At 45.0% G+C, this 14,998-nt stretch overlaps 1 protein-coding gene across 4 annotated transcripts in view; it reads left to right on the top strand.

Annotated features, from left to right (window-relative positions):
• LOC135235872 (centrosomal protein of 164 kDa-like) overlaps window positions 1–6,494 on the top strand; it is a 22,592-nt gene extending 16,098 nt beyond the window's left edge. For 3 of the 4 annotated variants that reach the window (XM_064301825.1, XM_064301823.1, XM_064301826.1), the window contains 7 exons: window positions 380–557; window positions 863–970; window positions 1,121–1,220; window positions 2,465–2,737; window positions 4,685–4,757; window positions 5,018–5,125; window positions 5,506–6,494. In XM_064301825.1, the coding sequence (XP_064157895.1) occupies window positions 380–557; window positions 863–970; window positions 1,121–1,220; window positions 2,465–2,737; window positions 4,685–4,757; window positions 5,018–5,125; window positions 5,506–5,602 (937 nt within the window). In that variant the 3' untranslated portion in view covers window positions 5,603–6,494. The remainder of the gene's footprint in view (window positions 1–379; window positions 558–862; window positions 971–1,120; window positions 1,221–2,464; window positions 2,738–4,684; window positions 4,758–5,017; window positions 5,126–5,505) is intronic. The other variant, XM_064301824.1, reaches the window with a different exon arrangement.
• Window positions 6,495–14,998: the final 8,504 nt, after the last annotated feature.

Raw genomic sequence — 14,998 nt, 5'->3', positions numbered from 1 at the left:
CCGCGTGTGTGGGACCGTGTGTGTGTGTGCGCGTGTGCGTGTGTGAGACCGCGTGTGTGTGTGTGTGTGTGCGCGTGTGCGTGCGCGTGTGTGTGCTCGTGCGTGTGTGTGTGCATGCGCGTGTGTGTGCGCTCGTGCGTGTGTGTGTGTGTGTGTGTGTGCGTGCGTGCGCTTGTGTGTGCACGCGTGTGTGTGCGCGCGCTTGTGTGTGCACGCGTGTGTGTGTGCGCGCGCGTGCGTGTGTGCTCGTGCGTGTGTGTGTGTGTGCATGTGCACGCGTGTGTGTGCTCGTGTGTGTGTGTGTGTGTGTGTGCATGTGTGCGCGTGCGCGCGCTTGCGCGTTACTTCCCGCCCTCACCCCTCCTCTGCTCCCCCTCAGCGTGCGGCAGTACCTCTCCTCGGAGGGCGTGTCCCTGCAGAAGGCCCGTCGCTTCCTGGAGAGGCAGAGCGGCAGTCTGTCTGAGAGACAGGCAGCGCTGCGGGCAGCCCGCACCAGCTGGGCTCAGGACCCCAGCAGGGACACAATCACTCAGGACCTGTTCAGGAACCTCCAGCAGGTAGCAGCGCTGAGATACTGTGGGCTCACGATTAGCTTCATTCATAAAGGTGTTATTAAAAGTTAAAGTCTGGCTTTGTTCGTTCTTAAAACCCAATTCCCTCTGTGATAAACCAGCGGCATGGACATTTAAGGCGTCCACTGCAGTTTTCTCTTGGAGTGATATCACTCATCCCTCAGTATGTCTGCATCACTGTGCCCTCCCCCATCCCTCTCTCTCTCTCTGTCTCTCTCGCTCTCGCTCTCTCTCTCTCTCTCTCTCTCTCTCTCTCTCTCTCGCTCTCTCCCTCTCCCCCCCTCTCTCAGGAGGCCAGTCACCTGGAGCAGCTCAGGGCCACAGTGCAGAGGGGCCAGACACTCCTGCGCAGGAAAGAGGAGAGACTCAACCAGCTGGAGACCTCCCTGCAGGAGGAGGTACTCAACACACACTGTACCCAACACCCCTACTCAACACACACACCACTCTGCACCCTACTCAACACAGTTCTCGCAGCCTGAGCTTCAGTAGTAATATAGACGAGTGCCTCGGAGATGAGAGCTGTCAACACCCTGGTCTCTCTGCAGCTCTCTGATGATGACGGCATTCGAGAGACGGCTGGCAGGAGAGTGACCTTCGAGGGCAGCGAATCAGAGCTGAGCAGCATCGACGCCCTGGACGGCGCTGGTGAGTGAGTGAGAGAGTGAGCGTAAGAGTGAGTGAGAGCGAGCGAGTGAGAGTGAGAGAGAGGCCCTTGGGCTCTGTGGTCCACAGACACTGCCACACACTGATTGGGACTTGGGCTCCACAATGAGCTCACTATGTATAAAAATGAAGACCTTGAGGGCAGCTTGCTTAAAAAAAAAAAAGACTGTTGTCTGATATCACTTCAGAACTGCTCTGCATGTGTAGGTGCTCACTCTGAGTACAGGCTAGGTCCTGGTGTGCTAGGCGCCCATAGGCTACCTCTTGCTGTCTGTGGGAGATGACGCCTTTAATTGGTGCTAGCTCTCTCTTGTAGTACAGCATGACCTGGAAGGTGCAACATATTCACTGGTTCTCCTGTATGACTGTGTGTATTCAGAGTATAAATCAGTCCCTGGTTCTCCTGTATGACTGTGTGTATTCAGAGTGTAAATCAGTCCCTGGTTCTCCTGTATGACTGTGTGTATTCAGAGTGTAAATCAGTCCCTGGTTCTCCTGTATGACTGTGTGTATTCAGAGTGTAAATCAGTCCCTGGTTCTCCTGTATGACTGTGTGTATTCAGAGTGTAAATCAGTCCCTGGTTCTCCTGTATGACTGTGTGTATTCAGAGTGTAAATCAGTCCCTGGTTCTCCTGTATGACTGTGTGTATTCAGAGTGTAAATCAGTCCCTGGTTCTCCTGTATGACTGTGTGTATTCAGAGTGTAAATCAGTCCCTGGTTCTCCTGTATGACTGTGTGTATTCAGAGTGTAAATCAGTCCCTGGTTCTCCTGTATGACTGTGTGTATTCAGAGTGTAAATCAGTCCCTGGTTCTCCTGTATGACTGTGTGTATTCAGAGTGTAAATCAGTCCCTGGTTCTCCTGTATGACTGTGTGTATTCAGAGTGTAAATCAGTCCCTGGTTCTCCTGTATGACTGTGTGTATTCAGAGTGTAAATCAGTCCCTGGTTCTCCTGTATGACTGTGTGTATTCAGAGTGTAAATCAGTCCCTGGTTCTCCTGTATGACTGTGTGTATTCAGAGTGTAAATCAGTCCCTGGTTCTCCTGTATGACTGTGTATTCAGAGTGTGAATCAGTCTTTGGCTCACCGGTGGGTGTTAGAGATTCCAAATTTGGGAGAAAAAGAAGCCAAGGTCTAAATGATGAGGAGGAAGCTGGAGAGTTTGTGTTTATGTTCCCTGTGTTATGCAGACTCTAAATCTCTGCCCCTCCCCCTTCCGCAGGTCCCCTCCCCACGGTCCCGGCCAAAGTGCAGCAGCTGGCCGACTCCCTGCAGCACATCTCGGGCCAGCTCAACAGCGTGCTGGGGGCCCTGGGCACCCTGGCCCACAGGCAGGGGCCTGCCCTGCCTCCCTACGGCCCCCTCTCCTTCCCCCTGTCCCGCCCCCCCGCCCCCGGCCCCGCCCCCTCCTCCGCATGGGCCCCTCCCAGCAGCGGCTCCCTGTCGCGGGGGCTGGGGGACGCGCTGGGCGGCCGGTGGGCGAGGCTCTTTCCCGGTGAGTCAGGGGCCCCTCTCTCTCCCCCTCCCCCTCTCTCCTTCAGGCTAACGGGTAGAAACGACTATCTTTTAGATTTGGCCGATATCAATGCTAAAACGGAACTTTTAAAACGGTGCCAGTGCCTAAATGGTGCCTGAACCAATGTCTTCTTTAAAATAAAGAGCAAACGACAACGTTAAAAACATCATTTTTATTGCAAAAGCAATAATTGTATAAATTGTACTTTACACTTATAAATTATACTAATAAACCATTTCTCTTTTAGCATTTTGACCGTGTTTAGCATTAGCTGGCTTGCTAACAGTACCAGCTGTCGCTGAGTCAACAGAGCGAGTGTACAGCGTTAGCTAGCGAAGGCGGGTGACCCCCAAATAAGGCGCAGAAATCTGCGTTGCGATTCGGTCCAGCAGGGGCCGGTCGTATGGGAACCGGTGCCATGGTGTTACCGGCCTTCGGGCCCCAGCCCTACGAGCTGAGTTAGCCGGCTCGCTCTCTGAGTCTCAAGGCTCCATACGGAGCTAAAATAACTCTGGAGAACTGGTGCCTGGTTTCAGTCAGTTGTGCACAGAACTTTTTATACTTCTTTTTGATGTTGGAATGATTGACACATACAAAATTGATTCACAGAATGATCACGAAACAGGATAAGACAATGTCAAAACGATTGGAACAACCCTGACAGTTTGTTGGAAAATAAAAAATGAAATCACAAAGTTTTCCGTGACAGCTTGATCTGGTTTAACACAAGCTTTTTTTTTAACCGACAAAACCACCGTCCTTATTCTGTATGGAAGCAAAAATGAGTCACACTTCAAATTAAAAAAAATGTGTCCTGGCGTCTGGCAGGCACCTATGCTGTTAAAGTAAAAAAAAACGATGTGGGGCGACATAGCTCAGGAGGTAAGAGCGGTTGTCTGGCAGTCGGAGGGTTGCCAGTTTGATCCCCGCCCTGGCCATGTCGAAGTGTCCCTGAGCAAGACATGAGCTGATTGGTACCTTCATGGCAGCCTTTCACCGTTGGCGTGCGAGTGTGTGTGTGTGAATGGGTGAATTAGAAGCATCAGTTGTAAAGCGCTTCAGATAAATGCAGTCCATTTATAGCTTGTGTATTACAGGGACCAAATGCAGCATGTAGAAATACTGCATTCACTAAGTTTACACTAAAAAAATGCTCAGCATGTGTTACTAAATGTTTTTAACTTTTAAACTCTGGCTGTAGAATGATGTCCCTCTTGCGTTTCGCCGTAATCCAGAAATCAGCCCTGAGGTGTCACACTGACAAAAAACAACATGAGTAAACTAGCGCATGCATATTGCCTGTTCACTTTCAGCTTTAAAGAACCACACTACTCTCTTCTGCTCCAGAGTTGGTTAGTGACTGAGCTTGTAGCTGCTCAGGATTTGAAACAGGAGGTCAGTGGTTTGACTAAGCTTTTGAAGCCTCAGACCCAGTGGAGGGCTGTAGATCCAGTTGCTGTTGCTGGTGGATGCGTTTACTGCAGTTGTGAATGTGTCTGTCGGTGTTGCTGGTGGGTGTGTGTACTGCAGTTGTGAATGTGTCTGTCAGTGTTGCTGGTGGGTGTGTTTACTGCAGTTGTGAATGTGTCTGTCAGTGTTGCTGGTGGGTGTGTTTACTGCAGTTGTGAATGTGTCTGTCAGTGTTGCTGGTGGGTGTGTTTACTGCAGTTGTGAATGTGTCTGTCAGTATTGCTGGTGGGTGTGTTTACTGCAGTTGTGAATGTGTCTGTCAGTGTTGCTGGTGGGTGTGTTTACTGCAGTTGTGAATGTGTCTGTCAGTGTTGCTGGTGGGTGTGTTTACTGCAGTTGTGAATGTGTCTGTCAGTGTTGCTGGTGGGTGTGTTTACTGCAGTTGTGAATGTGTCCAGTAGACAGTCTAGTGACAGTGTTTTTCCACTCTTGGCTGAATCTCTGTGCTTGTCTCAGCAGGAGCTGTGGACACAAATGGATTTCCCTCCACAGGCAGTCACTCGGCATACTCTGCATACACTCCAGCCAGGTAAGGCCACCGATCATTTCTAAACTGCCAGGCTTGGAACCTTCTTACAGTGTTGAAACCTGAACCTCATTGCATTTGTCATAGTAATGTTTCTGATAATGGCAGTGCTGACTCGTGTGTGCGTGTGTGTCCGTGTCCATGTGCGTGTGTTTGTGTGTGTGTGCGTGCGTGTGCGTGTCCTTGTCTGCGCGTGTGTGTGCGTGTGCATGTCTGTGCGTGTGTTCGTGTGTGTGTGTATGTATGTATGTGTGTGCGCGCAGTCTGTGCTCCAAGCAGCCCGTTTCCGCGGAGGTGGACGGCCAGTGCCTGCAGGCCCGTATCGAGGAGACCAAGCGGTGGCTGGAGAGCCGCAGGAAGGAGTCCAGCGTGTATCCTGCCTCACGTGTTCCTCTGCATGGCGCATTACTGTAAAAACACTACACCTAATCCTGACATGCGGTTTATCACATCACATTATGACCACCAGAGGGCAGACAAGAGTTACTGTGTTTTAAGAGCAAAAGGCACGACGCTGAGTTCGCCTCCCTGTAGGTCCAAATCGTGGTTTCATTTTTCCAATGTCTTCTTTGAGTTGACCAAAATCCTTCTTTTCAAAGAGCCACCATGACCAACTACGACTGAAACATATCATGTTTGGACGCATTTTCCTTTATTTATTTTATCCTGAGTTTATCTGTAGTGCCTGCATAGGCTCTCTCTTGCACAGTTTCACCCCAAATTCTGTACTTCTTTAACATTCACTGCTCAGACCCCTCCTCACCCGCTACCGGAACCCCCCTTCCCTGAGTGGACTGGTCCAACTCAGCCTGGATGAGAATAACCAGATAAAGGTGTACCATTACTGAAAACGGGGGAAGGCGCAAAGAAGAGTAGACACGTGTCTGTTTGTGTGTTGCATGTGAAGAGGGAACTTCCTCATGTCGGCACGGACGCCGGTGTTCCCCCCAGGGCTGCCGGTTTCTCGGGTGTGGCTCTGCGTTCGTGCAGGTGCCCAGCCCTCTGTTCACTGGGGGCGGGCATCGCCAGTGCCATTCCCGGGTAGGCGCTTGTGCTGGTGGTCCGTCCTCCTGTGAGTTAGCAATCATGCCCCTCTGACATGCACCGTTCAGGGACCTGTGACTTCACTTCCTCATTCGGCTAGGATCCAATCACCTGTCAGCATCCCGGACAGTGACCTTGTGTGACTTCGGGTGCTGATTCAAGACCACTGGCAAAAATTAATGTTGTAACTTCAAAATGTTACAACAGTTTCCCTAAGAGATAAACCGATACCACCGAGGAAGAAAACAAATTGTATTGCTTTTATTTCTTTCTCAATGTTTCATGTCAATTCAGCATTATCAAAAACATTCTTTAACATTATGATTTATTTGCTTTCTTGTTACCCAAAAGAGTAAGTCACGGAATTGTATACGTTCGCTGATTTGAAAGCTCTCAGTAAAATGTTGGTTACGCATAAATATTGCTGCTATTTTGGCCCAGGTCTCTTGAAATATGTGTCAGTGGGCCTGCCTGGTCAAATATTTCTTGAATAACATGAGGGGGAAAGTCACCGCTGGTTAAAAGTACTTCCAGACACTCAGTTTCAATGTTGGTAATGTGAGTAAGCCACCGTTTCTGTGTGTCCTGTGTAGATACATTGAGCTATTTGTGAGTTTTTACTGTATTTTTATAAGACAGTTTTCATCAAATGTACAGTGTTGTATATTAATAAAACTAGATTTGTTCAATCAAAAAGAGGCTGAAAGATAGTTTTATTGCTTATGGTTCCTGCATCGTATAGGTAGGGTCAGCATAGGATCACCGGTGTCCCTGTTCATCGCTCTCTAGCGACCCCTGCTGGTCCTCAGGGCGCACGTGGACTGCACGTGAAAGCCGCGTATGGAAGGCCTTTTTTTTCCGACTCCAGTCTATGTGAGGTCAGCTGTGGTCTGCAGTGTGAAAAGAAGCAGCTGGCAGCTCCGCGTGGTTCGGAGGAGAAGCGTGGGTGTCTCCTTTCTCCCCAATCGGCAGTGGGGTTTGCGCAGGTACGCAGATGCGGCTGCAGACAGTTGGACCATTCCAAGATGGGGTGGGAACTGGACATGCTCAGCCCCACGTTGGGCGCCAAATTTACATTTACATCTTGTCGGAGTGAATGGATGGCCCAGTTTCACCTGGCTTGCAGTTTGCAATTTATCCACGCTAAATAACAATAGATTGGTATTTACTTTTTTTTAAAAAAATCTACAAGTGTTTTCGGGAGACCCAGCAAGGGTGGTCGTCCTTCAGCAGGGCAGTGGTGCACAGTCGTCTGATTTGCCTGACAAATTTTTGAGTGCAAACTTACCGCTAGAAAAACTGAATAAATATAGTATTTCTCATTACCACATGATCAACAGCAGAGCAATCCCCTCTACAAAACGGTACACATTCGTCATGAGACATGGCAAATGCATCTGTGAACAGTCCTCTAACATTAATGAAATTGGCAAGTAGTTTCAAGTTTGATGTAAGCCATACGTAGGGTCAACATTTTTTCCAAAAAGTTTTTCTCACCTGCATTTCAGTCAGGCCACAGTATGGGATCAGAGGCGCCTTCTTTGATCGCACTTGAATTTAGTTTTTCCCCATGATCAACACCACTCTCTCAGTATGCTTTCTGGACTGAGGTCTGCTTCCTGGCATTGAGACTGCAAGCTGCCATTTTTGTAGGATCGACAGCACAATTAATTAAGGTATGTTGCACGACTTTGCACATCATTTGCTAAATATTTGCAGGTTATCTGTTTGATTACATCACTTTTCAACACTAAGCACGAGACATGCTAGCACTTCCGTGGATATTGGCACATTATTATTCTGGCCAGCTGCTGTGGGTCTGTGCTTCATATGCCTTTAACCTGTCAAGCAGCCTAATGCATGTAGATTTGCAGTCGGCAGAAAACTTGCCGTGCTTGGACAAAAGGCAGGTCAGTCGAGCACATTTTTGTCTTTAAGTTGGATCTTCTGTGTTCCTCGCATACCACGGACAAAGCCTTGCAATTTAAAGAGTAAGCAAAGAGGAATCCAGTTTCCAGGGTGATTTGTAACCAAGGTAACCTGTGCAATGTTTTTTATTGGTTGCCAAGAGTCACTGACCAAATTATGTTGGGGAAAAATATTTGGACGTTCTAATTTGAAGGTGAAATACCAAAATTATGACATTAATACCAAAATTATGACATTTACATGAATTATGAGTTAATATTCCAATGCCACGTGAAACAAGCACAGGCGGGCTATGGGAAAGGTCTATGTGGAGACCTACTAGTGCCTGTGTTCAGCCATTATTCACCAGTATTGCAGACCAAAAACTTTTGCACAGATAGCTGTCCAGTCCTCTCATGTGGGTGTTTGTTTGCACTAGTGTACTGTTGTGTTTACTCTGGTACGTCTGACTTGCCAACACAAGTTAGACCCACTAACCTCTCTGGTTCCATCTGTAGTCCTCCTATCACCCCATCACTCTTTGTGTATTTACGTATATGTGTCTCTTTTTCAGATGGGGTTTTTTAAGTTATGTTCAGCTATGTTTTAGCTATGACTTTCATGATTATCCGGCATAGATCTGACTGGCTATTGAAGTTATTTTCACCCTAATGTGCAAACGGCAATGAACGTGGACCAATTTGAATGTCGGTTTGACCGCACTTGTACGTGGTATTCAGTTCCTGCTCTGGTCCAGTTCTCTGGATGTGACCCGTGTGGGATGGCACTGATTGGACTTCTTTGCATTTAAGTGGGGGGTGTTTTTCCTGCATCATAGGCCACTCTTCAAGAGTCTGGCTCTTCAGTTTGTGCATGTGTGCATGTGTCTCAGAGTGCTTTATGTTTGAACACCCAGGGCCAGGTACAATTCAGTTGTGAGATAGCAAGCATTGACAGTCTAATATAGATCATACTTGAAAAGGAATTTGACTTGGGTCAGATATGTGACAGTCTAAAACATAGCTCTACCGTATACGTGTGTGTTCTTGGTCTCAACCTGCTGTAAGATTGCTTGCTGCAGGAAGCCTGGTTCTCCAGAATCACTGCTGAGATTTCTGAGAGGCAAAGCGTCACATTGCCACTGGGCTTCTGCCAAGTCGAGGGGTAGCAGTGGACACACGGCACCAGTTTTCAAACGGGTAATTCATATGTGTGTCCAAGTCAAAACCAGCTTTCCCACAGTATTTCAGGCTTGCCACAGGTGTTTCCATATATGGCAGTAATTGTTCCTGGCAGGATTCGATTAATATGAACAAACATTGATCAAATGATATTTCCACAACTGAACTGATTTGGCTATTCACTTATATTTAAAGTGCCGCTGAGCTTGTGCAGCCTAGTTTTTCATTTGGATATAATGATATGAACGTAGGAACATTACCTTCAGTTGCCTTTACTTTCATACTTTAAACAGGTTAATAATACATTGAACAGAATACATTCATAATTATGCATTGTATGCCAGTTTAGTGGACGATGAAGGTTCTGTCGAAATGGATTGCCCTATTCATTGGGGCAATCTATTTGGGTTTGAATATTAACAACACCTGCCAATTCCACCACATGCACCAACATTATATTTCAGTGATTTAGCGAATGCCCTCATGCAGAGTGACTTACAATGCAGAAACAGAATTAACAGGTAGCATCTTCATATCACTGAACAGTACGTCAAGCTTTATTGATTCTGGGAGCATTGTGTTATGGCAGCAGTTGCATTGTGGGTGTCTATTTGTTCCTGTGTATAATTTGTGAGTGTATAAGTGTGGGCGTCTGGGGGCCGGCTTGGGCCAAGGTTACGGTCATCGGCCTTTTGTTCTTTCTAGACCTTCGCAGTACACAACTGGCCACCCGCACAACACTGCATTAAACCAGAACTCTTCAGAAAAGCACACACAATCTTAACAAACAAACAAAAACACAGAACCGTGAAATTAAGCCTGGTGGGTGGGAATTCAATTTCTAATAAATAATATTACAAAAAAATATGTATCTTTTTACACTCCTGTTCACTATCCCATTTAAAAGTTCCCAATCATGGAGTAAAAGCAAGTGCAGGATCATTAAAATGTTTGATTGGGAAAGATGAAAGAGAGAAGCGTTCCTCAAACAAATTGTTTTGAATTGTTCCAGGAACAACAAAGTCTTATTGGCGAGCTACCTACATGAGCTCGCCTGCCAAACTGACTCAGCTCACCTGGTCTCTTGGGTCCAGACGTGTTGCTGATTTTTGACACGGAAACAGAAATTGGCACACCCTGGGGCTTTCTATGAAATTCTGCAGGGGTGCCAGAAAGACTGAAACAAGATGAGGTGGAGCAAAATAGCCAGATGGATAGGGCAGGGTAGTATAATGGATAGGGAACTGGGCTGGAAGAGGTTGCAGGTTTGATTCCCAGCTAGGACACTACTATTGTACCTTTAAGCAAGGCACTTAACCTGAATTGCTTCAGTATACATATCCAGCTGTATAAATGGACACTATATAAAAATTCAGCTGTTGAGCAAGTCATCCTGGATAGCAATGTCTGCTAAATGCCAGTAACTTAATGTAATTTGCTTTCATTTGCAGGCATAATTTTTTTCTTAGAAGGGTTTTGTCAGAGTCAGCTAGATGTGGCAGGTTGGTCCAGGTGTCACCCTGTGACACATTTCTTCTGGAGATAAATCCTTTCGGTTGCCAGCCTTGGTTTCCTGGCAACTATCTCTGAGACACTATCAGCCTTCCTTGGAAGGTCACCTTAGTGCAGTGAAGTACCTGGGCAGCTGAGTACTTGATGACACCACATTTCTCAAGAAAGTGCACAACCATATGTACAATATCAGCGAACTTTGGATGCACATAAGATCTCACAACATTGTGGGTGTGCTGCTTGGCCAAGATGGTTAACATGGTGGTTTCTTTTGATGAAAGAAATCAGTAATTTATGAATGTAGAATTTCTTTTCACCTGTGTGAAACACAGTGGAATTTGCGATTTGCAAGCCTTTCTAAAACTAAGCTTTTACTCACAAGACCTTTGTTGGAGCATCAGATATAAACTACAATCAAACATTCTATACTCATAAAGCTGAAATAAGGTGAAATAACATAAGTTGAAGCTGGTAGATTTAAATTTGGTGATACTCAACAATTGCCTTAGAAACTTTTTACTGGTATACAATTATATGTAAATGTAAAATCAAAAATTGTTGGGAAATGTTTTTTAAAAACTTTTTAATGCTAAATGTAAAAGAAAACTGCTGGTAAATGTAAAACCAGTTAGAGTTTAAATTTATTCTGTTGGCAATTTTAAAACCCTTTAGTTTTGGTCTGAGTTTGAGTTTTCTTAGGTTAACTTAGACTTTTTTTTTTTTCTCTTGTCTTTATATTCTCATAATTTCCTTTAATATGTTTGCTTTGCTGCTTTGAGTTGACTGGGTTGTAAGGTGCTTCCTGGATCTTCAAAATACAGCTCTGACATCACCTTCTATTGCAAATGTTCACTGATTTTATATAAAATAAAGACATAACCACTGTGAAACAAAAGCAACAGTGACTATTACCTTAAAGTGTGCTTGAGGACAGCCTCTATCGGGCCAGAATGTAAATATGATACTTTTATCTCAAAGAGGAAGGGACAAAGCCGCTAATCTAATATGTAGCGGTGTGTCAATTTAACATAAGTAAAGACTGAAGTGCAGATTGTTTATCACACGACATTGGCATCTACAAGTTGCATGTACTATACATAAAACAAAATAGTTGGAAAATGCTAATTTGGTCATCTGTGAAACCATTGTCCTTAGTTTTGAGGGGGAAAATTTAATATGCCTTGCTATTTTTTTTTCTTTATACAACATTGTAATTTGTGTTGTCAAATAAAAGCAAATGTGTTGACTTATCTGAGAGGTTTGTGAAAAGTGCATTATGGATATAGGTCTGAATTTGATTGTTCTCTCATAAGTGATGAAAGCATATGTAATTACCACACTCTTAAATCCTGCAATAGATGATACAATTAACACTACACTACTAAAAATAACATGCACTAGTGTAGTCACTTTTTTAATATAAACTCTAAAGATAAGTTTTGCATTGTCAATATTACAAAATTGAGCTTGGCTTCTATCAAAAGATTTTAATGTATACAATTCAATGATTCTGGACAGTTAAGATGATTACAGTTAGTAAAAGAATATAAAAACCATGGAATTCATTGCTATCCCCTGTACGGGACATGAGTCTGTGGTCTTCATCTCAAGAACCGCATGTTCTACTGTGCCGAAACCAACAAGGGACATTCAATAAAAATAAAATAAATCATTTTTAAAAATATATTTTCACTGCAACATGTTTTTCAACATGTCATCCAAGACACTTGTATTATGTCAAAAAAAAATAGAAATACTGAATAATGTTTCCTGCCAGGTCTCAGATGAATACGTATATAAAGTGTTCAGGCATCGGCCACCTTGAGTGACGCAAGGAGCCGGCAGCCTGTTGGTAGGCTACACGTGAAAAACAGGAAGCGTTTTGATGCTCCCAGCAGGGGTGAGGACAAGAGACGAGGGAAACAATGGAAGGGGGGCAGGAGACGAAAAGATGAAAGTGAAATGGCAAAAGGAACGAGGGGGAGAAAGAGTGAACGCAGAAAGAGCGGAGAAACCGCGCTGAGAGAGCAGTCGTTTCGGACGCGTCTGGGCGCCACAGAATCGCTGCAGGCCGTTGGTTTCTCTCACCTCAGGGGAAGCTTAAAAATGAGAGGCACATCTGGCCAAGTGGGAAGACAGACGATTGTTATTTTTACTTTCAAGAACATTTTTTTAAAACAAGTATAACTGCGTTCGAATTAAGGAACATTGAGTATTTCACAGTTCAGATACCTGTGGATTTTGTTGTCAGGGTTACTGCTAATTTCAGGTAGTTGCAACACACATTGTGATATTATTACACGATTTCCTCTGTGTCTTTTCAGCTGGAGAATGTAACCGAGAGATGTGTTCATGTTAATTGAGCATTCTTTGAGCAGCACAATATCATTCACTGATTTTCTGTTGGGTTTGAGATATGCAGCCAATCAATGCACCATCTGTGCAACAGGGACAGTAAACTGAATCCATTCTGAAACTTGTCTAGAAAAATGCACTGTTGGAGGAATGAAGATAATGCAAATATTTGAGAGGTTAATGATCGATCAGAGATTGTAATACCACGGATGCCACAGGTGGAGGTGGGGGCACATCTGTTCAGTAATTATTCGAAGAGTTCGAAGGTGACTCTGCCATTATCTGGACCGTGCTCAAATGCATCCAGCGGCTGCAAGCTAAGCTAGGAATGTAGCTTTGAATCCTTTGCATTCCAGTAAGAGAATGGGAACACAGAAAATTCAGACACAAAATAAAATAAACATCTACTCTGAGTCCATACGCATAGAGTCCAAAGCCCCCCATTTAGCCTTATTTTGCTGGAACGCACTGAAGAGTCAGTAGGGTTGGTCAGGGTCTGTGGAGAGCGTTAGCGACACAGTGTTCTATTAATGTTTCCTCATCGCATGTTTATTGCTTGTTGGCCCTTTGCTCTGTTATGCTCTTGTCAGAGATCTTAATCAAGCCATGTAAACCATATCTTGGCTCACCCTGGGTCAATGGCTCCATCACAGGGCTCTGTATCAAAGGCCAGGTAAATGTTCCGCAGACATCAAACACTGAGAGAGCAGAGAGGGGGCCTGCCAGAATCAATTCACTTTTCTAAATCAATCAAACTGCATTAAAAAAAAAAACCCAATCAAGCTCCTAAGCAAAGCTGATTGCATTTGGGACCCTGCTGGTTTCAGCACGTTTGGCTACGTGAGATGTAATTCACACAGATGTTTTTTGGATGTCCAAATGCACTGTTTCAAATGTTTATTAAAGATACAAGTCGTTGTCTTTGAATTTAAACAAATTGAGAGGCATATTTATTGGTGGTGTGTTTATATGAAATTATGTGTACATGTGGATTTATATATATTGCTGTATTGCTTTTACACTGTAACTTTTTACACTTTTGTACACAGTTGTTTTGTATCTAAAGCAGTCGCTGTGTAAAGACTCCTTGAAGTTAAACAAACAAGAATAAAGTTCACTCACACACACACACAGACAGTGACTTCCTGTTCAGAAATGCAGATAGCACAACATTCTCACAATGCTGTGAGACATTGTACCCGAGGAGGAGGAGGGGGGAGTTGTGCATGCAGGGGCTCCTTCTCCCACCCCCCACCCCCCCATGCCCAGTGTTCCTCAGGTCCTAGGTGGAACAGTTCTTTCATGTCTTGTAATGATGCTGAAAGTGTTAACTCTGCTCAGGCGTGAATGATCCCTGCTTCCTGTTCTCTTTTTGCGAGGTGACTGAGGTGTAAAACATTTTTGCATTACACTGAAACAGTGCTGCTGGGTTGAGAAGAGTATCAAATTCCATCATTTCCACAGGAACTTCAATGTGACTCCTGCATTTGTTACATATTATATGTATTTCCAATACAAGTGCATGAAGTATAGCACATGAACATAATATTAGAATATACAGTTACTCCAAGAGGTAAGACAAAATTGTTTTAAAAAACTTCCTAAGACTACAGCTCTGCACATTTTAGTTTCAAATCCATCTTTCAGCTCTAACTAAGGAAAACATTCAGAAATCCATTGATACTTACATCATTACTCTCACAGATAAATGAGGAAATCTGGGAAATGTAGTGCTTAAGAGTCTTTGGGCTGAATTATATGTCATGTAGGACCTAAAGTGCTTCCAGAAACATGTACAGGAAAAGAGTACAGAAAGTATGAATGATGGGCACATCTTTTGACCTGAACTTTTTTGTCTAGGTACTTTTGAGAAAGTGATCGATAAAACAAGGAAACTGAGGACGAGAGAGTCAGATAAGGATGCACAGTATTGCGAACACCTGCCCTGGTTCACTCCTCCATTTGCTTGCGCTGTTCTGCTGACACTTTACCCAACCTCAGATCCCTTGTGACCCTTGAACCCATCTCCTCCAGTGGGACAGCGAAAGGCTGAGGTCCACCTCCACGACGGCACCCGTTCACCCCCGCCCCCGCCGGAGCCTGCTCCCCCGCCCCAAACCCACCCCACCACCGGCCGGACTATAAAAGACACGGGCCCCCTTCCCCTACCTCACTCAGACACTGAGCATCACTACCCACAGGTAAGAGCCACGCCAATGAGGGAGGCTACGGGGAGAGAGAAAA

The sequence above is a fragment of the Anguilla rostrata genome, chromosome 12 (genome assembly GCF_018555375.3).
Source record: "Anguilla rostrata isolate EN2019 chromosome 12, ASM1855537v3, whole genome shotgun sequence".
Lineage (NCBI taxonomy): Eukaryota > Metazoa > Chordata > Actinopteri > Anguilliformes > Anguillidae > Anguilla > Anguilla rostrata.
Note: the sequence above shows the minus strand (reverse complement) of the source record. Positions and strands in the feature narration are given on the sequence as shown.